General features: G+C 49.3%; 1 protein-coding gene across 2 annotated transcripts; it reads right to left on the minus strand.

The window, feature by feature from the left end:
• Window positions 1-9,382: 9,382 nt before the first annotated feature.
• VGLL2 (vestigial like family member 2) lies at window positions 9,383-15,354 on the minus strand. 2 transcript variants are annotated; one of them, XM_056344673.1, is made up of 4 exons: window positions 15,274-15,354; window positions 12,758-13,049; window positions 10,526-11,032; window positions 9,383-9,423 (listed from the first exon to the last, which is right to left on the minus strand). In XM_056344673.1, exons 1-4 carry the CDS (start codon window positions 15,352-15,354, stop codon window positions 9,383-9,385), a joined length of 921 nt encoding a protein of 306 aa, XP_056200648.1. The 2 variants fall into 2 exon arrangements, with proteins under 2 accessions (XP_056200648.1, XP_056200649.1); XM_056344674.1 differs by lacking the exon at window positions 10,526-11,032.
• Window positions 15,355-19,098: the final 3,744 nt, after the last annotated feature.

A 19,098-nucleotide genomic window follows, 5' to 3' on the forward strand; every position in this document is an offset into this window, starting at 1 on the left:
GGTTGTGTCCTCTACCCAACCCCTGATGCACCCCAAGTCTATTCACTGGGGCGGGCAGAGTGAGAAGCAGAGAAGGCTTTGATGCTGTGCAAGCACTTTTCAGCAATATTGTTTTGGTTACAAACCCAAAACATAGCACAAGACGAGCTGCTATGAAGAAAATAAACTCCAACTCAGTACAGCCTGTAACCTGCGCTGGGAAGAGTAGATGTGCCCCCGGGCACTGATCAGGGGATGCCCTAGGTGAGTCTCTGGGTTGCAGCCGGTTACTGTCTCAGGCTCTTCCTTCTTCCTTGATGCCAGCACAGACACTTGGCGAGATCACTGAGCTACGATAGTGAGCATGCTTCAGGATGTGATACCATACACAGCCCGCTAGTGCTGGGCTCTCAAATGGCAATGACTGAACTTTGAGCTGTGCTTGGACAGACATGGACATACTGTGTGGCTTTAGTTGGCTTATTTAATCTCTCAGCTGCAGACTTGACATCCATATGAATGGATGAAAAATATTTACTGCTACCTATGAATAGTATTTACTACAACATAACACAAATGCTGTGGTGATTAATTAAAGTTTGTAAATTATTTTGTAAATGTGAAGGGCCAGGGCAGATGTTACTTATGTACTAAGGCAGCATTTTCAACTGCATCAATTCTAGGTCTGCTGTCTCAGTTTCCTTGGTCTACAGTAGGTGGTAACACCTGACCATCAGCGCATTCCCATTTTTCAGGGTTGCTTGCAAGGGCTTTTGAGCCAGTACATACTGATGACCAGATCTATCTAAAAGCTGTGTACCTCATGCTTCCATTCGGGACCACGATCAAGATCCTACAAGAAAAAAAAATGCTTTATGACAAAAATATTGAGTCTTGACTGGGTCAAAGATAAAGTTATGGAAAGTTTGCATGTTTCTGCTGCTGAGAGATATGCCAGGCTTCAGTAGGATCACTTGCTTATCCCCATGTGCCACAGGAGTGCTCAGCAGTTTGCCATGAACTATGGGAATGTGGCTGTCAAGAGCTCTGAAGGGAAAACTTACACAGCTTGAAAAGAGCATTTTTTTGAGATATGAAAGGCAAAAGACACATTTCCTTTTATCACGTAGGACTGAAAAATATGGGGTGTCAAGATGATTCCTTTGCCTTTTTTATACTTAACGTTCATGTCTCGTCTTCTCTGGGAGATTTTGTTGTCAGTCATTCAGTGGCATCAGCCCAAGATTCAGAGAACTTAAAAATGACCACCAGAAAGGCAAAAGGTTTATGCAGCTACAAGGCTGATGCAAGTGTTTTCTATTAGTCTTTGTCACCTGAAAAAACTAGTAAGTGGTGGGGTCAAGAAAGGCAAGATCTGAGTTTACCACAACCTGACTTATCTTAGAAGCTCAAGCCAGGGCCCAGGGCTGAAAGTGAAGTTGTTGTTCCTCACCTTTCCTGGTACCCTAGATAATACAGACTAGTAACATCCTCCAGATCACAAGGTCCCTCAGAATTTCCTTCCCTCACCACTTGCATGGAAGGGCACAAATATCCTTACAGCAGGGCCACTGCACCTTTTCTTGCCACAGCTGTTATCAGCAGAGAAAGTTTTACTATCTATTTGAATTTAGTAATGTCTCCAGGGTTTTTTTTCTTTTTTTTTCTTCTTTTTCTTTGACATCTGCAGCATGCTGTCTATGATGGTTTGAGTCCTCAAGTGTGGTTTTACTGAGCACAACCAGGTGAAACTGATCCTCTGTGATTCAGGTTTAGGACTATGCATTTTAATAACTGTGAAGGCAGCTTTCCTCTAGATTCAAATTTACCTCTTTCTGCACAAAGCTGATCTTAATTCAGCTGTAACAGACCTGAAAATTGTCATTACAGAAAAGAATGTCTGTAAAATAGCCCTGACATGTCTGTTAATGATTAAAAAGTTCTAATTATCTTTCGTTTCTTTTAACTGATTCTTCAAAGTTTTTCTTACACAAACACACTGGAGTGAGTTGCAGGAGCTTGCATACCAGGTGGATTTTTTAAACGATCATGGCTCTATTTATAATGACACTTGGCACCTCTAACTGACATTATGTTTTAACTCTAATAAATAGCCAGAAACCCAGTGCACCAAAGCCAACTGACGATGCCAAAATATTATCATAATTGCCAGTGACATTACTGATACTGCCGTGTAAGATAACCTTTTTTATAACGTGTTAACTTCTTGTTCAGATGATGTCTTCCCTTTGGAGGATGTTCATCAGTGCTTTCTATCTTTTGCAGTAAAAATGGAGCTGTAAAATAGACACTCTCTGTTCGGATACCAATCCCTTTTGTAACGCTGTTGACATAGCTGGATCTTCTTTTTCCTGTTTTTTTCCTCTCCTATCTTTCCTGACAGTACAAGTCACCCAGTGTTCATTAGAGATGAGGCCACTGAAATGCCTCTGTTGTCCTGTGCAGTACAGTAAGCAACTACAGCTGCCTTTTCATCCATCTTGTAGGAAAATCAGTGGAGTTTCAATATCATTTTGTAGCACCAAAACCTTATGACTCTGATCAATCCCTGGTGTATTTCTGCTCAGATATCCAATTTTCACACCTTTCCAAGAGGGCTGACCATGTGTATATTCTTGGTAATTTCCAGTCACAAATGTATTTAGCTTTCTCTTACAGAGAAACAGGAGAGGCAAAACTCTGGGAGTCACAGAATTAACCTTTTATGAGAGTATCTTCTCTCACATCTTTGTATTTCTTCAGTCTGACATCACCACATCTCCAAGGATAGAAACCTACTCACACAGTGCAGCAGAAGGTTCAAGTAGAACCTTCCAGCTTTATGCTTTCCTCAGTTTGTCTGCTGACATAGCCTTTGTTACCTTAACAGGTATAACTCCACAATTTTTGAGTCTGCTGCTTAAGGCACGAAGAATTATCCTCTGCTTGAATCTACTAAAACAAAATTGGTGGCCATGGTAAACCACAGTCAGCTGGCAAACACATCCTCTTGCCTACTGCACTCAGAGATGGCACGTGGCTTTAGTGGTGGCATCACCAGGTTAGATGCTGTCATTTCTTTTCACAGAAGCAATCTGAGAAGGGACTGTTTCTCCTACACCTTGCCAGCATTCAAGGTTGGCATTAAATAATTAATACAGGCATCAAAAATGAGGGGGAAATGACATGTTTAGAAAGATCTTTAGAAGTCTTTGTACACTTAATCATCTGGTCTTGCAGCAGAAAGTTTAGATGGTCACTAAGGGTTAGGTGAGGTGTCACCAGCAAAAGGGTTTGACGTTACTGTAGCTCAGGTGTCTTGCCTGCCTGCAGTAGTCATACTTCCACCAAAATCAAGCTTTTCCACTCCTCACTTTTGGGTTGCTCCTCATTTTTTTTAAGATCTTTCTCCAGGGAATGCTTTCTAAAAAGCCGACCTGTCTCCATATAGAAATGAATTTCTGGGGATAAGCATTACTAAAAATTTCTTCAGCATTCTTTGATTCAATTTCATATTATATGATGAGTGAAATACTTGATCTTGATATCAGAAAAGGTGGTGACAAATTGAGCAGAGCTGCAAGTGCCCTATTGCTACTGTGTCTGCACAGTTGTGTTTTGACTCAGATCATAGACTCCTGCAACTTCAAAGTATACGTTTCTGGGGCATAAGAAGCAAAGAAAGGAAATGTGAGCAATAAAATGGCTTTTAGAAAACAGGTCTATATGCAAAGAGGTTGGACTGTGATTAAAAGCTTAGGACTGCTACTCTAAGGACTATGCAAATACAAATATTGCAAATTCTTATCTGATTTATATATTTTTTTTAGCATTGCAAGAGTGGCAAGTTAAGTGGCAAAGCAAAATCATGAAGCACCCTGGGAAATACACTCCCAAAGAGGGTAAATAAAACCAAATATAAGCACCCTCTTAAACACAGGATTTACATTTTCTTAGCAGAATAAACTCTCTGCCTTGTCTCTCTGTGCTCTCACTGAAGTGGAGGTCATGGCTAGTGACAACTGGGAGCTGTTTCTGGAGGCTCTCTTGCCTTTTTAGGTTATGAGGGTCTCTGTGTGTTTAGGATAATATGATTGACGGCTCCACTCCGGCCCCAATTAGCACCCTATAATTTATTAGCTTCTGCTTTCAGATTATGCGCTAACTTCACAAATATTTCAACCACGGAAACAGCAGCTATCAAGTGTCTCTTCCCTGTTCCAGCTCACTGGGACTGCAGTTAAATACAAGGAGGGAGCTGTGCAGGTCTGTCAAGACAGAATAATCATTTGTGTCTGTGTGCAACAGGGGCTGTTGCAGCTCTTTAGGACTCAGCTTGTGGAAAAAAGGGGTTGTTCCACTGGATCGGGGATTAGGACTTGGTTCCTACCACAGGGGTATGGTGCAGGATTAAGGCCAATGGGCTTTGTCTTCTGGGGAGGGTCTATGTTTGTCCTATACTTTTTATCATAGAAATGCTGATGCTTCAACTGCATACAAACAGCACTGATAGGAAAGCGTGTGTCCCTCCCGATGCTGTTCCTCTGTTCCTCATTGCTGCGGCATGGAGCCAGAGTAGCAAGTGCAGGAGGAAAGAGACTGGTTGAGGCAGGAGAACAGATTGGGGGTGAGATGCAGTCAGAGCTGGGGCCAGAAGTTGAGGAGAGAAGTCAGTGAGGTGTGGTGAATGAGGGGGGCATCACACAGCCATACCCAGGCCAGGTGGGGCAGGAGAAAATGTGCCATGCAGTGGGGAGATGGGGCACCCTCATTAATGTCCAGTATTGCATCACCTAAAGGGACAGGTCTTCTGTTTTGTATTTATCCTGCCTTTATCATGAATGTAACATGTAAATAAGCAACTGATATGTGCCTAAAGAAACGCTCCAGTCCTCAGTCAGCTTGTGTTTCTGCGGGCTGCAGCTGAGCATGGCAAAGGAAGGTGCCTGTGCATGAAAGTAGGGCCCAGGGGTGCACACCCCTGCAAGCTGCACCCTTCACGGGCTCCTCCAGCACCTTCCCCTTCTCCTGCAGGACCTGATGTAGAGAGGGCAGGGACAGGAGGACAGGGACATGGCACCCTGGTGCCTCTGTGTTATAATTTGCACTCACAGGTTTGATGCATGTTATTCACAGATTATGCCTGGCTAAGGAGGCAGTAGAAGGTGCACTGCAAAGGTAACTCCTTCTGTGTTATTAGAGATGGACATGCAAAGGGGGACTCTGCTAGCCTGAGCTACTTGTCAGTACAGTCAGTTTAGAGAACAGCATTACCCTGCAGGGAACTAAATCAACAACATAGTTCCCAAGGCTGTAGCCCCAAAGCCTGGAGGCTGACAGAAGTAAAGCTTTTTCTCTTCCTTCTTTTATTTCTTTTCTTTCTTTTCCTTTTTTTTCCTTTTCATTTTCCTTTTCCTTCTTCTTTTTATTTTTCCTTTTCCCCCCTTTTTTATTTTTAATAATCCCTTGTTTGTATTTCCTTGTGCAAAATTGCCTAGTTTGCAAAATCAGTACCTCACTCCTCCAAATAATCACATCTCTCTCCTTCCCCTGCTGCAACTGCTCCTCTGGGTGGCAGGCCCGGGAAGCCAGCCAGGACACCACAATCCCCCAGAGGAGCTGGTTTGCCCTTCTGTAATCAAAAGGGCACATTAATTACAACCCTTGCCCAGAAAAAGATGCACGAGAACTGCCAGTCAGAGAACCCTGGTGCATCCAAAGCCACCAGCAGCATTTTCCTCCCTTCCAGGAAGGGACCAACCTTTAAGCCCCTGCTAGAGCTTGTCATGAACCTAAATAAGACTTCAAAGGGAAGGTGAGAAGGGACTGCAGTCCCTCCTGACCCAAGGAGGGGACAGGGCAGATACATTTCCCCAGACACGGGCAGCACACAGTCCAGGGGAGGCGCAGGGGATTACTCAGACTCTCTTTCACCTGCTCTCTCTCCTCCCCGCCTTCTCCTTTGCTGGGGGCTCCTATGGAAAACCCGCTGGAAAAGAAGGTGGGAAGTAAGCAACGCTGGCCTAAAGCTCTCCAACATTAGACTGCAAGTTCAAGGGCATGTATATATGTGTTTAACAGTTCTGCGCTGTATTCTTGCAAATGCAGATACACTGAAGCAAAACCCTCATGAAAATAAAGTGGAGACTACGAACACAAATACTATATCCCATCCCCACTTCCATCCTTCCCTTGACAGATCATTGTTAACTTCAGAGTTCATAAAAATGATATTACTTCATGCTTTGCTAATTTTCAGTTATTTTCAGAATGGGAAATGAATGTCTGCAGTGAATATGCCCAGAGCTCACTTTGCAAACTCCTGCAAACTGTTCTCACTTGGCAGCAGTGGATGCTTTGGCTATGCCCAGCACCGCCACGCTCTGCAGCAGATCCTGTCCCTCTGCCTCCTTCCCTGGATTCTGCATGAACGGGTAGGGAGCTCTTGCTGGTTCATCTGTCCCAGCCAGGCTAGTCTGTTCCTTGGGTGTGTAGCGAAAGAGCACAAGCTGGTGCTGACCTCTGCACGCCACTTGGAAAGGGGCAGCAGGAGGATCTGCTCTTCAGGCTGCAGGGCTTACAGCCCTGCTCTTCCACGTGTGACAAGCATGTGACAGATAGGACATACATAACATCTAAGAAGGGTTTCTATTATATTTTCAGGTTTTCTGCAAGCGTTCATGATTAAGCAATTAATAAACTATGATGCAAAGAGGAATAAAGCAGACTTGTGAAATGACACCGCAGTTATTTGTACTGTTACTGCATTGGAAGCTGTGGCTCCAGCTCTGCAAAGACCCTTGGCATGAGTCTTAAAGGTAGGTGCTGTGAGCAGTCTCCCTGGAGTCAGAATAACACAAAGTGAGCAAAACTCTGCAAGGATTTGCCAAAATAGAGCATGTACACTTTCTGACTGCAGTCCATCTGGAGTAGGAGCATTTTAAAAGTTGTTTGCACATCTAACACCTTGAGCCACAATCCTGACTTTTGTGTTTGGATGTTTTCATAATAGAACAATAAAAAAAGAGTACCTGAAGAACAAATGTTGAAACCAGTATTCATGTATTCATAGCATAAATTCTCATGCTTGAAAATGTTCACAGTCAAAATTAATTGCAAATGCCAATGAGGTAAATGACTGGTTTATGCTTACATGAGTATTTCCAAACGTATTTGGGCTGTATTGCCCAGCCCTCCTTATTATGAATTGCAGAGGAGGGGGAAAAAAGAAAGAAAAAAGAAACAATTGTGGTGAAGCAGAACCAATGATAAAGCCAGATTAATAATTTTTTAAAAAAACCTTTACAAACAGCCTAAAAAACCCCCACAGGCAAATGCTCACAAAACAATCCTGCTATCTCCAAGCCTCTGCAGCAATAAAGTTAAAGGCCGTTTTTAGTTACTTTTCTCCTGCAAAGTGCTGCTGCCTTCGTTCTTGATGCCTCAGGACATTTTTGGTTTAACCATAAATTCTGGAGTCCTTCCCTTGCCCTTTACAGCTTTCCTGGGCTCTGGCTAATTGGAAACTGAGGGCAAAATGCTCAGGGCTACGTCTAGCCAAAGGAATCATGGCAAGTCACCTCCTGCCATTTGCCGAGCTCTGGCCGGGGATGCTCTGCACACATTGCTCCTTGCCAGCTTCTCACAGTATTTACTCACACTGCTTTATTATACTCTTACTATTAGGTTTCCTATTCTTTCCCAGAAATTGCGTTATTGCCAAGCTGAAACCTTGGACAAGTAAGTTTGGGTTATTCATAACTCCATTTCTGATACATGGTGAACATTATGCCAGATTATGTGAGAGTGTTGGAAGGTAAAAACTCTCATCACAGCACAAAAGTCCATTTTCTACTGCTTCTCCTAACGTCAAGGGGGTAATGTTAGGACTTTCCTTTTACACGCATTGAACTTTGTCAGCCTTCAAAGATGTTACATTAAGAAAAAACAGAAAAAACCCAGAACACAGTAGTGTTTGGATCAGATGTTTTATCTGTAAAAAAGTCAGCTTTTAGATATAGGGGGAAATTGCCATTTCTGCACTGTTTCATTAATTATTCACCACCCTGTAATAGCATTTTAATTTACCAGTGCAATAGCGATGCTAAATGCTACTGTCCCCTCTTCTATCAGTTTCATGAAGAAACATCCGTTATTATGGAGCAGCCCCCTTACTTTAACCCATTTTACAGATACACCATACATGAAAATGTAGCACTGCAACAGTCTTGCATTTTCTTATCTTCTGTATTCATTGCTCTATTTTTTACTCACTAAGAAAGTATTTTCAACTGCTAGGGTTTCTATTTATCTTTAATGCAAAGTAATAAAATAACTCACTTCATCCACACGACAGGTATTTTTCCTATTTCCTCCTGAAGTTTCCAGTTTGCCTCATTTCTCTTATTTAGCTTTAATTCTTCATAAAAGCACACAGGGTGAAAGAAGGAAATATCTTTAATGCAGCTTTCCTACTGTAAAATAGATATTCCCCCTTTCAAAAAAACAAAACAACTATTAAAGTGACAAAACGACAGCAACAAGTAGACAAAGAGAAATGTTAGAGGCAACTCAGACCTATTGTCCATCACGTGCCTTTGCTTCTGGTGTTCCCCCTAAAGGCTGTCGGACTGAGGACGAGCCACTCTTCATGGGTTTCCTTCCTCCCCCTGCTTTAAGAGGGTTTTACTTTCACCAGAAATTCTCTTGTAAAAAAAAACAAACAAAAAAACCCAACAAAAACAAAAACAAAAAACCACAACCAAACAACTGTTATATATCCAATGCAAAAGTGGTGCCAAACTCTGAGAAGTGCCACCTTGGTTTTGCCTTTCCGGGGTTGGAGCAGTTGTGCGTGGAACAGCTGCACCTCTGTAAGCCCAGGGCAGGTGGCCCCGGCCAGACACTTGCCACTCACAACCGCAAAGCTGAAAATTCTGACCAGTTCCTTGATGGTCCGAAATGTTTGTGGGTTCCAGTTTCTTCTCCTTTACTTTTCTGTAATGTAAAGTAAAAATCCAGTTCAAAACTTCTAAGGAGCTTTCCCATGTTTGCATTCAAGAAATAATTTTTGCTGCCATAAAAAAAATATTCACACCACTAAAAAAAAACCCCCGTGATCTCCTTTGCCCCCTGTACGAAGGCCAGTGGTTTTACACCACCATCCATGACGCTATTTGACTCTTTTAGAGTAGTCTGACTGCAGTTCTGGGTGTGGGGTCTGCTTAAATAGAAGTTCAATGTCTTTGGCTCTCCTCTTGCCACAGAAGGATTTTTCTCTCCAAAATAAGTTTAGAGTACCGTCTTTGCAATGCCAGGTGCTTTTAAGTCCTGTTCCGAGCTGCAGGGCCACGGTGGGCTTGGAAAAGGGCAAGGGGGATCTGAGAGTCTTTGAGTCAGCACATCAGCTCAGAAGGGATCCACCACAGAAGGAGTAACGGCGAGCTGCAAACCAAGATCAGAAGCTGTTACAAACTGACCCGAGTTCAGCTCCGAATGCCACCATGCCTAACAGGCAGAGATCTACAGGGGAGAGCCAGGGGAAGAAGAGTGAAGGACAGCTCTAAAACCAGTATAGATCCTTGCTTTTATCCTGAGGCTGCAAACCTGAGAACGGAGAGAAGAAAAAAAGGGAAGAAGAAAAATAGGTACAGGCATTTAAGGATAGAGAAAGACAAACTGCATTTCTGCCAGCTGAGATCAGAGAATCCGTCTAAAGCACGGGCTCCCCAGAGGCCATGAAGCACGAAGAAGAGCCTGAGCTAGACTGGAGATGTCTCTCCTGCCTAAAGTGAGGCCACCGTAAGGAGCCATTTGTGGCTGTGATGACTTCAGCATGGAGAACTGTCACCAGAGCAGGCTTTCCTTGCCCCCACAGCTACTGACTCAGGAACTGACACTGCTGGCTATGCCTGTGTCACCTTTTTGTCACTGCTATGGCCACACAGCCTTACTTTCAGGCACCCCACCACGCACAGGTTACCACTACCAGGGTAAAACATTGCCCTTTTTGCTCAGCAAAAATGCAATTGTGCTTTCCTCTCAAAAACTGGGAAGACAAAATAAAGAAGGAGAGGAGGTAGTTCACGAACCCGTGTGGGGTCTAGAAATGACCTGCTCTGCTGTGGCAGCCCACACTCCTGCCCTCAGGGCAGCCGGTGGAGGGAGCCAAGCAGTGACCTTTGGGGCAGCCCCGTCCTGCTCCCGGCTCTCGCTGCTCAAGGCAAGAGCAGGGCCAGGGTCAGGACAGAAGTACCTCAAAGCAATCTGTACCCTGGCATTTCTGCAGGTGCCAGAAATGCAAAGGATGATGTGGGTGCTGATGTGTCGCCCTGTCCCATCCTCCCTCTCCCCTTCCTTAGAAGGTGCCCTCTCCAAAAAGGGCACCCAGGGCAAAGCTCAAGGGTCTCCCATGGGGCTTCCACCCCCAATTTACTCCCTCACAGCAGCAACCAGCTGCCCGGCCATGGGGGGGTCCTTCCCTAATACTATGGATGGTGTGGAGGCAGAGGTGAGGCTGAGGGAGGGATGAAGGGCAGCTCTTTACCTGTGTCCACGTTGAGGCTGAGGCTCTGTGCCATGTCCCCGGCTGCACTGGGGAAGGATCCCGGCGTTGTCCAGGCCGCGGCTGCACCTGCCTCACTCTTGCCCAGTTCACAGGGGGGGCTGACTGGCGTGGGTACGGAGGCAGGGGTGAGGCGGTGGGGGCGGACGGAGGCAGTGGGCACCAGGAGTGAGCCATAGCGGGGGTCGAAGTGGGGCCCGTAGACCTCGTGCATGGTGGCGGGGCGGGGGTAAGCAGTGCTCTGTGTCCCGATGTAGGGGTGGTGGTGGTGGTGGTGGTGGGCATGGTGCCAGGGCTCGGGGCCACCCTGGTGCAGGTGGCCGTGCAGAGAGGCAGGTGTGTAGGGGTCGGCGGTGGCAGCAAACGGCAGATCGCTGTGGGTGGCAGCTGCCAGGGGGCTGCTGAGGGTGGCTGGGACGGAGGAGGGCTGGTACGTGCTGTTCCAGAAGGACGGTGGAAAGATACGCTGGCTCATCGGAAAGGAGCCATCTGGGTGAAGGGAGTGGGAGAGAAAGGCAACAATGAGCAAACCCAGAGAGCCCTGATCTCCTTTCCCTAGGGCTCTGCCCCTCCCCAATTCCCCCAAACCAGCCCTTGAATTCCCTTTATCCCCCCCAAACTGCAAAACACAAGAACTTGCTCCCAACAAGTACAGATTCCTCTACAGCTAAACATCCAAAACACCTAGCCCAGGGCTTATCCATGAAACTGGAACTATTTGCTCCAGGTTTCTCGTAGTATGTATGCGGGGGAGAGGCTATTACCTAAGGTGAGGGAAACATCTTTTCCTCTGTAGTGGAAACTGAGTGAGAGCTACGACACACTGCAGTGATTTCCGGGGTTGGATTTTTCTTGTTTGTTTTAGTAGTAATCTCCCCCTCTAAGCATTTATGCCCAACACCTCAGAGGATGCCCGACCCTACCAGGAGAGCAGCTGCTGCCTCAGTGCAGTTTCAAAGTGGGCAGGAACAGTGCGAGATGCAACTAAGGAACAGCTTGAATTTTCTAAATATCTGGGGGAAATTCCCCATCTATTACACTGGACTTAAGCCAGTTCCTTGGGTATATTGTTAACGTATTTGGGAAGCACTCTGCAGATCTTCGGAGGCTGGCAGGGCAAAGGACAAGGACCCTACATCTTCTTTGACCAGTAAGCAATGTGTGAGAGGGGTTAGTGATTATTAATAGCACAGATACATGCTATGCATTATTAATTGGGAATGCACACTGTTCCCAAGGCAAATAAGAACATGCTCCTGATATGTTTGCCAGGGAGGTACATCAGCTCCACACCCTGGCATTACTCGGGAGAAGAGGAAGTTGTTCATAAAAAGCAAAGAACTCTCCTCTCCTGCCATCAGTTCTAATGCTGAATATCTTTCACCTGTGAAATATTTAAGCTACTATTTCATTCTCAGAAACTACTGACAGAAATTCATGGAGGGGCTGAGAAACCAGCCTTGGCTGATGGGGTGGCCCCATGAGGGAGAGTCCCCAAAACTGCCCCAAGAGGAGTGCCTGCCCTAACTCTCCAGCGGGCAGAGGGTGGGGAAGGTTATTCCCCTCTGCCCTGGGTGCCCCCACGAGCCCATCCAGGGTGAACTGGGCACAGCTATGGAGACCTACGCATCAGCCGTGGCCGTGGCCTTGCTGGCACAGGGCCACTGCTCTGGGCAGGTCTGAAAGCCCTCATTTTCAGAAATTTAGGCTCCCTGTCTGTGCTCCAGCAGCAAGCAGGCTGGTGGTACATGTAGGGCGAGACACAGCGACACACACAATCTAGTTTTTAGCGTTGGGAAGCTGGCGAGACAGCTCCCACACCTGCCTTTTGCTTCGTTCCCATCATGGATTACGACCGCGCTAAACTGAAAGCTGCCCCGACAGGGTCAGCCCGGGAGGCGCTGGGGGTCCCTCGGCGGCCGCTTTGCTTGCAGCCCCCGCCAGGCAGATCTGGGGCGGTGTAAAGGCGATCCCTGTCCCCCAGCCGCCTGCCGGGACGCTCCCCCGGGCCACCGCAGCCCGGCGTGAGCTGAAGGGCTTTTTCCTTTTCTTTTTTCCCCTAAAAGCGCCAACCCGCTCGGGGCTCCCGGCCCGGGGCAGCCGGGCACCCGCGGCCGGCAGAGGGGAGGAGGGAGAGGGGATGTGCGGCCGGGTCGAGGGCGGGGTGCCTGCCCGGGGGGGACCCCGCGCCCCCCGCGCCCCCTGCGCGCTCACCCCGCCAGGAGCCGGCGTTCCGCGCCGCCTTCGCGCTGCCGAGCGAGAAGCTGCTGGGCTGGCTGAGCGCCCGGCTGAAGTGCTCGTCCACTACGGCGCTGATGTCCCCCTGGAAGTAGGTGAAGAGGACGCAGCGGGAGTTGATGTACTCGGCCTCGGGGGGTCGCTCCTTCTCGGGGCTGCAGTCCTCCTCCTTGATGCTGGCCGCGGGGTGGCTGGAGAAGGAGCTGCTGGCGCTGGCGCTGCTGCCGCTCTCCGGGGCTTCTTGCATTTTGGAGAAAAAGGAGAGTTTCTGGAGGGAAGGTGGGGGGAAGTAAGGAAAGAAAGAAAGAAAATAGAGCCGGTCATGCAGCGCAGCAAGGTGCGCTGGCCCTCCCGGTGGCAGCCGGGATGCAGCACCGAGCCCGCTCCCGCGATCTTTCCGAGAGGATGCAAAAGCCTGGTCCTCGGCCGCCCGCCGCCCCCCCAGCAGCACCCCCCACCCCGCAGCTGCATTTCTGCCCCACCTGGGGGAGGCAGCGAAGGGGCTGCAAATAGGGCTGGGGGCCCAAAGCCCAGAGATGCCGACAGGGATGGAGCGTCAGTGCGGGGCAGGCGCTGCCGGGCGGGCGGTTACAGGCGCGGCTCCCCAGCACGAGGTCCCGCACAAGAAGGGACTTTGCGGGGGGGGACGGGACGGGACGACGGGGGGATGGCGGTCGCCGAGGCGCTGCATCGCGGGGGACGAGGCAGGGGGCGTAGGCAGCGGGGTGCCGGAGGAGCCGCTCGCCAAGATCTGCCCCAAAGAGCGTCCTGCAACCCACAGCGGCGTGGGTGGGAGGGCTGGCAGCCCCCAACACATTTCAGGGAAAAAAAAAAAAAGCATTTCCCCGGCCAGCAAGAAGCTCCAGGTATTTCCTACAAGATTATTCTGTTTTTACTGGATTCCTCTGGGTGGGAAAACAACGGGCACCGAGAAGTTCGCGGGATGTTTCCCATCTTTATCCGCATTAGCGTGTCCGCAAGCTGCTGGGAGTGTCTTAGAAATAAGCGATGGGACGCGGAGCCCGGGCTCGGCCGCGGGCAGCGCCGTGGGACGGGCGGCGGGGAAGCACCCAGGCGACAGGTCCGAGCCTGGGGCCAAGGCACACGAGACATTTAATAATGTCACTCCTTCGTGACGACCGCCTTTCCACTTGGCTCCCGGCTCGGCCATTGAGGTAATGGTCATCCCCCCAAATAATGTCACGCAGCCGCGTGCGGGAGGCGGGGGGGCTGATGAGGGGAGCGGCAAGGTGGGGGAAGACATCATCCGCTATTTGTAACAGGTATGCCGGCCCCGCTGCCAGGCGCTGGAGGTGGCCCACGAGCCACCACGCCGCGGGCTGCGCCGAGCGGGGCCGCTTGCCCCGGCACCGGCCTTGCAGGGCGGGGGCTGCCCCCGGGCCGGGGCCGCGCCTGGCTCTATCCATCCCTTTCTCTGGGATATCCTCCCGTTCTGCTGGGGAGGAAAGAAGTAATCTCTGGAAGGAGTAAGGGGGAGGGAGAAAAGAGAGAGAAGCCCAGAGGGCGAAAGAGAAAGCGGTGTGCGGCAGGTGCAGCCACGGGGAAAGGAGCCCTGACCCACGCGGGACAGTGCGGCCGGGGGTGGGGGTGGGGGGTTGCCCGCGTGCCGCGAGAGGTCCCCGCGGCCGGCGGGACCGTTTTATCGAAATTCGGGGGTTAATGGATACCGGCGGTAGCCCGGTCGCAGCTGCACGCAGCGCAGCGGCGGAACGCAGCTCCCGACCGCCAAGTGTCCGCGGATCTCGCAGGCGACCGTCGCCGCCGGGATCGCGGGGGACTGGCGGGTGTCCCGCCGCCGAGAGCGCCCAGGGAGCGGGGAGCATCCCCGCAGCCCTGCCGCACCGCAGCCTTGCCCCGCTTTGGGGCCGGGGCTTCCTCCCCCACCGCCACACCGGGGAAAGCCCGCAGCCTCCCGGCACTGTCGCCTCCCGCAGCTCCCGGGGGTAACCCCCAGCACCCCTCCGAGGCGGCTGGTCAAGTACCTGCCCGAAGCGGCTCCGGCGGCGCCCGGGATGCCGGTGCGCTGGGGCTGAGCGATGCCCCGGGCAAGCCGTGCCCCGCCACTCCCGGCCGGCATCGCTGCCCCGGGCCGCCGCGCCCGGAGGGAGCCCGTCCCGGCAAAGAGGGAAGGACGGGGACAAGAAATTAAAAAAAGAAAAAAAAAAAAAAAAGGAAAAAAGTCCCTAAAAAGCCATCGCAAGGTTAAGCCCGCGCTTTCGCTCCCGAGGCATCCCGCAGCCCGTCGGTCGCCGCCGGGGTACGTACCCTGCCGAGCCCCGCGCCAAGGTGGGATGCGGTTCTGCTCCGCTCACCATCGCAGGCTCCCAGATCTCCCCCCCCTCCCCCCCCACCCCCCCCTTTCCCCTCCCCTTCTCCTTTTCCCTTTTCCTTTTGGTAAGGCCCCAGACGGCCGTCCTCCAGACGACACCCCTCCCACCCTCTGCCTCTTCACCGCTGCCCCCCGCGCGTACCTGGTGATAGCGGCTGTAGGCTGCTGCGAAGTAGGGCTGCGGAGGACCGTAGACTTGGTACATAACATCCAAACAGCTCATGGCTGGCCGCGGCCGAGAATTATTTTTTTTCTCATCAACTCGTGTTCTGCAAAGTGGAGCAGTGCTTCGCGGGAGGGAGGTTCCCGGGGGTTAAGAGCCACCACTCATTGGTGGGAGGAGTGAGGGGGGATGAGACCGCGTTGGGCTGGGATGACACCCCCCTCCCTGCCCTCTTTCCGTGCTCCCTCCCTCCCTCCCTCCCTCCCTCCCTATAGCGCGGCTCCCTCCTGAGGAGGCGCCGGGGCCGGAGGGGCTCTGCGGCCGCCAGGGGAGTTTCGTCCCCGGGCCCGGCGGGCGGCGGGGGTAGGGGGAGCCGGGGAGAGCCCCTTCTGCAGCCGGTGCCGCCTGGGAGCGGGGCGGGGGCGCGGGAGGACCCTCCGGCGCCCGCGGGTGAGGGGCAGCCGGGCGGCGGCGGGGGGTCTCGCCCAGCGGGGCAGCCCCTCTCCGCTGCTTTTCATTTCATCGCATTTGTTGCATTTCTTGCGCTGACCGTGCCGGGCGCTGCCCCGCCGCCGGCGCCGGGCCGCCCTGAGGACGGGTCCCCCCGCGGCCTCCGGTGAGGGGCACCCCGCCGCCCCCCGCCTCGTCGAGCCCCGCCACCGACCGAGGCGAAGCGGAGCTCCGGGAAAGGCGGGGGTCTGGGTCAGACCCCCGCAAATCCCACCGAGTCCGGCCTCCGCCGGGAAATGCCGCCTCCGAAGTTACGGGAACTGAAAGGTCTGGTGAAACGAAGGAGGAAAAATCAGTTGCTCCCGAGGAGGGATCTCCCCAGAATTTTCGAATCGTTACAATTCCCGGGAATGGAAATGCTTTTGCATTTAATAGAAACTAAAACAACGCCGACGGCAAAGGCACGTGAAAAGATCAAATTATCGTGCAGGTAAACTGGGTTTGCTCCCTAGGTTTCTGCTGAGTACCACACACAGAGGCGTAATTAGGTGGATGTATCTTAACTGCTGATTTTGACGGACACGCATAGGAGGTAGATTAGTTTCTAACAGAGATGAAAGTTCTCATTTCAGTATCGACTCTTTGAAACGTTCAGCTTCATGGTATGGGTCACAACTTCTCTGAAAAGAGACTGGGTTTAAGTTATGTTTTAAGCATTTGTAGTAAAGGAAATTATTTTTTTTTACAGAAAATATGATGGAAAGAATATTACTTGGTTTTCAAATGCTGATTTTTTACAAAACTATGGGGAAAAAATCTGAAAAGAACTGACATTTTGAATTTTAAAGACCTGGAAATCTTTAAATTCATTTCAGCAGAAAATCTTCATAATCAAAGATCAGTATTTAACTCTACTTTGTTTCCTCCAAAATGTAATTTTCATATTCCAAGTGCTAGGAATTGTTCTGAATGCCTGTCTTTCACCAAAATCATATTTCAGTGCCTAATGAGCATAAGTTTCAATTTTTTCTGCACCAGGTGCAAGGTTTCAACTTCATATTTAAACAATTATTTTTTTCTCCCTCTTCTAGTTTGGTAAATTTGTTTTTCATACTGCAATGCAGCCTGGAACACTGTGGCTGCAGGGTTCAGCCACAGCACTGCTTCTTCCCCCATCAGAACAAATTTTATGTTGGTGGTCAAGAAGAAAATAAGGGGAAGAGCCATTAGTATCAGGCCTTAAAAAAAGAAATGTATCTCATACTCTATCATTTTATTTCTCCTGATCAGCAAGCAAATAGCTGCGGTACAGGGAAGGACCCACCCTGTGGCTGGCATCCAAAATCAGGCAGCCAGCTAAGGAATGCCCCTCCGCTCCTTGGAGTGGGAGACTGAGGGACCTCACTTGGGACGATGGGATCTCGCTTCTGTGTGTCCCCACTCCCGAGAGATGGGGAGCTTTCCCACCACACAGAGGTCCATGCCTATTTCAAAGGTAACAGTATGCTGGGTGACATACAAAAAAAAGCCCATTTCTCAGAAGGTGAGTCTGTCTGAACACGTGCTCCAAAGACCCAGCATGCTTTCCTGCTGTTCCTACTAGCTCTTGGCCAACAGCTTTGCGCAATAGTGAAGGTAGGACCTGACACTGGTCAAGGCTGAGCATTTGCTTCTTATGAAGAAAAACCCAAAGAAATGTGTGCCACTGGGTGCTGTGATGCGGCAGATGGTCCAGCTTGTGTCCCCTGGAGAATCTCTCCTTGAGGGCTGAATTTAGGGGCTTTACTCCATACTCAAGCGTATGTTAGGGGAATCGGGTCTGAAGCAGCTTGGTAAGAATTCAGTTGCTTTTATAAATAGCTATTTGACTGTAAAACTGTCCAGTGTAAGACACAAGCAAACTTTAGTGCCTTAATGCAGAGCAATACAAACATTCATGCAAAAGGGCTGGTATTGCCTTCTTGGTGCACTCTGTGAAATCAGTCCTGGTATAGGAAATTATACTGAAAACCAATGGTCAGAAATTATATTCACTAATGATCTCACTGTGTCTTTACAATTCTATATAAATATTTTTTTCTTGGTGCTAACTAAAGGATTTTAGGTGGTTGAATCGCACAAGGAACTGCAAAGGCTTGGAAAAAGCAGCTGAGGTATCTCAGAGAGAAAATTATGACAGGAATGAAGGAAAACACACCTTTGGGAAGGACATGGATTAAGAATTGGGTGTGTACCATTAAAACACTGGCATGGACTTACTCCTATGGTCGTACACTTGTAATGTTTCACAGCAGGAATGCAAAAAGAAAATCTTGCTGTTAGGAGTAAAGAATGAAGGGTTCTGATAAACAGCAAGATGCAGAACCTTGCAATGTTTACCTTGGAAAACATTCCTATAAAAGAAATCAATCTTCTAGCCAAGCTGGAACCTTTCACAAAAGAATTGGGTATTGCTGTGAATGGCTCACTGGACAAGCAAACAGCTCATCAAACAAAACATCAACATTCAGAGATTGGGACAAAAAGTCACAGAAACATGAGAGCATTGACCACATTTGTTGCTCACCTTCCCTGGAAAGCCTACATCCAGTGCCAGCCTGCCAGCAGCCGCTGTGCAAAAGTTTGAGCAGTGAACACCATGTTCAATAAAAGGATAAAGCATTTATTAGCTAGAAGGGAGATTTCTGTTTTTTCAATCTGACCACATATATCCTTCATGCTGTTAATAACATATTTTTTCAGAAGCTCAGGGAGACTTTTGCTGGTTCCAGAAAGGCATGCTCTTCCAACTGGAAGATATCATGAGGTGGATGAAGAGTCCAGCCCCTTGCTGCAGCCGTTTGCTGCTGTGCTTAGCTGCCTTCCAGCTTGAGTTGGGCTGGCGTCAGCTTCCTTCCAGCTGTTGGTTCATGTAATGCCTTACTTCACTTAGCTAAACAGTCCTTTTGTATGGCAGTATTTTCTCTTATGAAACTTACTTTATTCCACATAATATTTTTGACCTCTGCCAAAATAGATGGAACTCCTTAATTTTCTACAGCAATTTCTCCAGCCCTCAGGTAACATTTGTACCTTTTTTCTTTGCACCTTGTGCAATTTTTCAACATTGTTTTAAAAATACTGACACAAGAACTTAATGTTATTCTAACATCTCTCTTGCTGAAGGTATACACAAAGTGATGTAACTTCTTAGCAACCGATGCTTACTGCTGTTGTTTTTCTTTTTTGCCACAACACAATTTTAAAGACACATCATGCTGACGTGCTTTTCCACTGTGATCATCTCAGTAGTTTCAGTAGCACTACTACAAGTCTGAAAAAAACCTTGGACTGTTTGGTGATGCGGAGCTGATG

The sequence above is a fragment of the Falco biarmicus genome, chromosome 6 (assembly GCF_023638135.1).
Source record: "Falco biarmicus isolate bFalBia1 chromosome 6, bFalBia1.pri, whole genome shotgun sequence".
NCBI lineage: Eukaryota > Metazoa > Chordata > Aves > Falconiformes > Falconidae > Falco > Falco biarmicus.

What these genes read in the sequence shown, in the direction of transcription:
- VGLL2 (XM_056344673.1), bottom strand. Translation starts at nt 15,354, where the DNA reads ATGAGCTGTTTGGATGTTATGTACCAAGTCTACGGTCCTCCGCAGCCC. An exon ending in CCTACAGCCGCTATCACCAG is followed by an intron (nt 13,050 to 15,273) that starts GTACGCGCGGGG and finishes CCTTCCCTCCAG; the next exon opens with AAACTCTCCTTTTTCTCCAA. An exon ending in GAACGCCGGCTCCTGGCGGG is followed by an intron (nt 11,033 to 12,757) that starts GTGAGCGCGCAG and finishes CCCTTCACCCAG; the next exon opens with ATGGCTCCTTTCCGATGAGC.